Below are 6840 nucleotides of genomic sequence, written 5' to 3'. Positions count from 1 at the left end.
AAAAAAAAAAAAAAAAAAAAATTGTAACCCAATATTTCTACAAATCGAACAATTGAATAAATTTACATAAAATAAGCAAATTAACAAAACCTAAGTTATAAACCAGTATCATATTGACAATTCTACCCTTAAAATTATACTTCCGCTAACTAGAAGGCTCAGGTGGCATATTATGAATAAAACTTTTTTTTTTTTTTTTGTGGCTGGCCAGTACAGGAATTCCAACTCAAAAACATTTCCTTGATACAAATTTTACAGTGTTTCATTTCATCCTTTAGTCCTAAGAGTGAAGACAGCTTGGAATTTATTCTTACCCTGGGCCAACTCTAGTATACATCTTGGAAAATAATTTTTAACAAATCACACCATACCAGTCTTTGGGTCATTTGCCTTTTCTAAGCATTGAGTTTCCAATTTTAGTTCACAAAGATGTTACTAAACATTGCATGTGTGTGTATATATGTACATACACACACATGCACACATAGTCATGCAACACATCACAACATTTCAGTCAACAAGAACTGAATGTACAAAACAGTGATCCCACAAGGTTATAACAGCTATACCATGTTGCCTAGGTGTGTGGTAGGCTACACCATCTAGGTTTATGTAATGCTACGATATTCACAAAATGACAAAAATGCCCAAAGCCTTTCTCAGAACATACCTCTGTCGTTAAGTAAGCAACACACGACTGTATATATCAAATTAAATAAAACAAGACTGAAAGTAGATCTCTTTTAAAAATTCTATTTTTAAATAATTTCCACTTCCCTAGAGTAAAAAAAATGAATATTCATCATTTCACCACTGCTACATAATTTAATAGTGCTAAAGAGTCAAAATCTATTTCAATAGGTGACATTAAATTTTTCAACCATTTTATTATATATACTCCCTCTTAGTTCTAAAAACACAGAGAGTAAAACTGAAACCACTAAATTTAAATGATTAGCAAGTATAATACCACAAATCGAAGTTTAAGAAAAGCCACACCAACTGAATAAAGTGTTTGGCTCTATTAGCAGGTTTTTCAGTTTTTTATCTCTGCCACCTACCAAGTAAAAAATATTTTAACTTTACTCAAACAGCAGGGAAAACGTGATAGAAAAAGTATCTTTGGGTAATTCAACTACTTTTTATTCCCACTGATGAAAAAAGACTTCAGAGAAAGCCTGCTACATTCTCATTAGCAGTAAACACTGAAAAGTACCTGCAGTGGTCTGTACAGGGCATACTCATCTCTGAAAAGCTGGTCATGATGACTAACACAATCCAGCCAACGTCCATCAACCATTGCTTGTCCAATTGCTATAGCTTGCGCCCTGAATCAAGACCAACAAAAATAAAAAGTTTTAGAAGTCAGTCAGAATAATTTTACAGGTACAAGACAAGACACAATCTAAAAAAAAAAAAAGTAAAGTAGTCAGAGTTGGAATTTCAAATGGTCCTTGGATAGGTAAGAGATGAAACAAGAGAGAATTGAAGCAAATTAAAAGATTCTTCCAGGTACCATACTATAGGAGAAGAACCTATTGGTAAGACAGTCCTAACAAAACCTAATTTTAATCACAGCAAGCATTTATTGAGTACTCAATGCATGCACACCCTGTACTTACTAGAGGAGTATAAAATGTTGAGAACAGCATGGCTCCTACCCTCAAGGAGCTCACAGTCTTGATGAGAAGACAATACTAAATATTACAAATATAGGTATAAAATGTGTATGTGTGTGTGTGTATATATATATATACACACATATATATATATAAATGAAATAGACAACTAATAACTATAGATAGCATTTCACAACTTATAAAGCACTTTAGCCCATATTATTTCATTCCATCCCCCCAGCTTATTTCCCAGGACCGTATATTTATTTTCCTTGTGTTGGAACTAAAGAGTCCAAGTCTCAAAGAGATTGAATAACTTGACTAAAAGCACAAACCTAAAATAGGATATAGCCAAAATTGGAAACCAGGGCTGTACTGCTTAAAGCTGTTTCTCTCTTTACTTGTTTGCATTCCTATTTCTTCCCACTACTTCCCTTATCTGAGCAAATAGTAAAACCAAGAGGATGTGTTAACATGAAANCTTCCCACTACTTCCCTTATCTGAGCAAATAGTAAAACCAAGAGGATGTGTTAACATGAAAGGCAACAGGATCTTTCTGTTACTTTTTTTGCAAACGACTTGTGAAGCAGGACACCCTAGGCATGGCTTATGGACCCAATTCTCAACACAGGTTGCAATGTTTTACGTTAGAGAACAAAAGCAGGAGAATCCATTGGCCTTAGACTCTAGCTACATTCTCCAATCCTGCTTTACCAGAGAGTTCTGTGTTTTGGGAATTACTGCACACTTCTACTTTTAATAAGGTAAATTGTGACCCCATTTGAGCAACAGGATCTGTCTGTTACTTTTTTTGCAAACGACTTGTGAAGCAGGACACCCTAGGCATGGCTTATGGACCCAATTCTCAACACAGGTTGCAATGTTTACGTTAGAGAACAAAAGCAGGAGAATCCATTGGCCTTAGACTCTAGCTACATTCTCCAATCCTGCTTTACCAGAGAGTTCTGTGTTTTGGGAATTACTGCACACTTCTACTTTTAATAAGGTAAATTGTGACCCCATTTGGCTCCTTGCATCTATTCTCTGCTGGTTAAAACCCAGATAGGAGAAGGGTTCAATAACTAGTACTCCAAATCATCGAATACATAAAACAAACAGTACCCTAACTCACAGAGAAATTTGTTACCTTTGTATCTTCAAATATGTTTCCATTAAAAAAATTAATAATATCAAAACCTCTTTCTTAAGATCACAATACCTTGTAGCAATGTGTCCATTTCGGATTAGCCAGTTGACTAATTCCTTTCCTACAATGCAGTTTGGATGGGTTCTCAGCCAGTAGCGGTGATCCTGAAACTCCATTCCACTACTGTGATGGCAGATTTTTTTCCACAGGTCCTTTAACTGAACACTATCCTACAATCACATTAAGAGCAAGTAACTACTCTTGAGAAGGATGCTGTATACCTTTTCAAATGCTTTCCTGTGATTTTTAGATTCATAAAAAGAAATTCAATTTGGATTTCCTTGTAATAGCTAATTTAGATGATTTAATATAAATGACACATACATGGGGAACAGCTTTAACTCAGCTCATCTAATTTCTTTTTTTTTTTCTTCCTTTTTTTATTGTCTTTTTTCGTGTCCGGCAACGGATTGCAACCCTCAGTGTCGCGCCCGTACCGGACCAGGACCGGCAACGGGATCGCAACCCTCGGTGTTGCTCCCACACCTCGCTCAGCCAATGAGCGGGAACCGGTCTGTATGTGGGATCCGAACCCTCGGCGGGAGCGCCTCCATGCTCTAAAGCGGCGCACTGTAGCAGTGCGCCACCGGGCCGGCCCCAGCTCATCTAATTTCTAACATAACTTTTTCTCTTGAAAACCAACTATCCCAAGTACTTATTTTTTTCAGCCACAGCATAAATTATCAGTATCCTAGTTATCTAAGTGCAAAATATACTTTTCTTTGGAGATGGGGCAAGGTTGAGGGAGACAACACTCAATCACACTAATCTAAAGTAACCATTTCTACTCATCTTCACTCCACTAGATTCCCACCATCCTCACCAATACCCAACTGCCAGGTGAATTTTCCTAAAGGAAGGCCTTCAGTGAACTACATCCTGCTCAAAAAAACTTCCAATATTGCTCAGCCAATACAAGCTCAAATCTAAACTTGAATGGGCTGAATTTACTGCCTTCCATCAGGTTGTCCCAGATAACTTTCCATTCTCATTGCCCACAGACGCAAACTTAAAACTCTCTCCCAAATAATAAATCCTACTTCAGTCCATGGAAAATACCATGATTACTCTCACCTCTACACCATTCCTCACAGCTTTAAGTAAGATTCTCTTTCTTCACTGTATCTAAATCCATTCCATCCTTCAAGATCACATTCAAGCCCTTTGGTGTAATGCTTTTCCCAACTCCCTCACCAGTAACTATCTTTCTATTTTTTGAATTCTTATATCACATATAGTCATATTATTCATTTGACCCTCCTGTTTATTACTAATGTATTATTTCTTTTACTATTAAGGACCTTCCCAATGATCTTATTTCTACCTCTTTAATTGTAAGCTTAAGGACAGAAGCCACATCTTCCATTTCTTTGAGTCACTCTAAGTATTGAATATAGTATATTACATACAGATCAATTCAATAAACTGATTATTATCCCATATGAACATATAGTGCTAAATGTCTGAAAAGTTTTCAATGAAGCGGCGCACTGTAGCAGTGCGCCACCGGGCCGGCCCCAGCTCATCTAATTTCTAACATAACTTTTTCTCTTGAAAACCAACTATCCCAAGTACTTATTTTTTTCAGCCACAGCATAAATTATCAGTATCCTAGTTATCTAAGTGCAAAATATACTTTTCTTTGGAGATGGGGCAAGGTTGAGGGAGACAACACTCAATCACACTAATCTAAAGTAACCATTTCTACTCATCTTCACTCCACTAGATTCCCACCATCCTCACCAATACCCAACTGCCAGGTGAATTTTCCTAAAGGAAGGCCTTCAGTGAACTACATCCTGCTCAAAAAAACTTCCAATATTGCTCAGCCAATACAAGCTCAAATCTAAACTTGAATGGGCTGAATTTACTGCCTTCCATCAGGTTGTCCCAGATAACTTTCCATTCTCATTGCCCACAGACGCAAACTTAAAACTCTCTCCCAAATAATAAATCCTACTTCAGTCCATGGAAAATACCATGATTACTCTCACCTCTACACCATTCCTCACAGCTTTAAGTAAGATTTTCTTTCTTCACTGTATCTAAATCCATTCCATCCTTCAAGATCACATTCAAGCCCTTTGGTGTAATGCTTTTCCCAACTCCCTCACCAGTAACTATCTTTCTATTTTTTGAATTCTTATATCACATATAGTCATATTATTCATTTGACCCTCCTGTTTATTACTAATGTATTATTTCTTTTACTATTAAGGACCTTCCCAATGATCTTATTTCTACCTCTTTAATTGTAAGCTTAAGGACAGAAGCCACATCTTCCATTTCTTTGAGTCACTCTAAGTATTGAATATAGTATATTACATACAGATCAATTCAATAAACTGATTATTATCCCATATGAACATATAGTGCTAAATGTCTGAAAAGTTTTCAATGTGTAGAGAAATATGCTTCAATGTTTAAACAGCAATCTGGGATATAACTAAAAATTAACTTCTCCTATTAAGTAAGCAACTGAATTCTGATCTTGCCAGATAAAAGGGGTAAGGAGAATATTAATGCAATAAGTAAAGAATCCTTGACCTGTTTCTTTTATCCCACTAAAAACGTAAGCTAATTATTTCTCTGTTTAATTCATATGCTACTTATTTCATTTATAAGTTTCTTTAAAAAACCAACCAGTGAGATAAACATTCCTTACGCTCAAAACTAGCAAGGGGTCAAAGATACTGGACCAGTACCAGAAGAATTTTGCGTTCATCTTCAGTGGTCTCTGTCCTAACATATGTTCGGTTAGCCTGGGGACTGACAGATGTCTCATATGAAGGTACCATAGGAGAACCAGATCGATCCAGTGACAGGTTAGTAATGCTGGCTGATCTGGAAGTAAAAAGAAAAAGTGAAATTATAGTTGTAAGTTCATCAATAAATGGAATTACAGAGAAAATTCACTTTTAAATAGATGCTTACTTGCCAATGTCAAAGATAATTTCAAAAATAGTTATGATATTTATGTATGATGTTATAATTGGGGGAACCTGGGGAAAGAATATTCAGAAATTCTCTGTATTATATTTGCAACTTCTATGTAAGTCTAAAATTACTGCGAAATAAGTGTAAAAGAAAGTAGTTATGGAAAAATTATAGGAAAACAATTATATAGTTCATATATCAGTAATATTTCAAAGGAAGTAGATACAAACTCTTGTTACAATGCTGCAAATTTTTTTTTTTTAGTTGACAAATATAAAGAATGACAACCAAATGCAGAAATAATCTTACAGATCAGGATCAAGAAACTATGGCCCACAGGCCAAATCCAGCCTGTCTCCTATTTTTATACAGCCCATGAACTAAGAACGGTTTCTACAGTTGAACATCTGCAATCAATACAATGATAGGGAACACTAATTTGGACCACAAGCGAAATGTTATACCCCCCAAAAGAATTCTTTTCTTCTCATTAGTAGACCTGTATTTAAAAATACTATCCTCAATTATTACTATATTTTGATTTCATCAGTAAAAAATTTAATGGAAATTTGTTTCTCTTTATATAAGTATTTACATATATCCTTAATTTTGCCTCTAGGCAAAGTTACCAGACAAAGAACTTATAAGTGAAATACCAACAGCATCAAGCAAGCTTTTATTAAAAAAATTTAGCTAGAAATTTAGTTAACTTTTACCTAGAAAAAATGAAACCCAATTTTAATTTCCATATAAAGAATAAATGGCAGAAGCATCCATGATGTGTTAGACACTACATAATTTATTCATTAGGGCAATATATGTATCTTCCCTCATTTAATCCTCACAGCAACCTATGGAGTAGGTATTACTACCTCCATTTTACAGATAATTAAATCAAGAATCAGAGATTAAGTAATTTGTCTAAGGTAGTAATTCAGCTAGTAAGTATCAAGGCTGCAATTTAAAACTAGGTCTCAATTGAAAAACCATCTTTTCCCCAGTATGAAGAAAAATGTTGGGCCGGCCCGGTGGCGCACTGCTACAGTGCGCCGCTTGGGAAGCGCAGCAGCGCTCCC

General features: G+C 35.6%; 1 protein-coding gene across 1 annotated transcript in view; it reads right to left on the bottom strand.

Annotated features, from left to right (window-relative positions):
* Window positions 1-6840, bottom strand: part of LOC103599593 (1-phosphatidylinositol 3-phosphate 5-kinase-like) — a gene marked incomplete at its 5' end in the record, with an annotated part of 59192 nt that overhangs the window by 48877 nt on the left and 3475 nt on the right. The window contains 3 exon segments of the mRNA XM_008583744.1: window positions 1217-1328; window positions 2840-2997; window positions 5533-5671. Coding sequence (XP_008581966.1) covers window positions 1217-1328; window positions 2840-2997; window positions 5533-5671 — 409 coding nt within the window.

This window comes from Galeopterus variegatus, unplaced genomic scaffold, assembly GCF_000696425.1.
Source record: "Galeopterus variegatus unplaced genomic scaffold, G_variegatus-3.0.2 Scaffold3021, whole genome shotgun sequence".
NCBI lineage: Eukaryota > Metazoa > Chordata > Mammalia > Dermoptera > Cynocephalidae > Galeopterus > Galeopterus variegatus.
The sequence above is the reverse complement of the archived record's forward strand: the minus strand, read 5'-3'. Positions and strand labels throughout refer to the sequence as shown.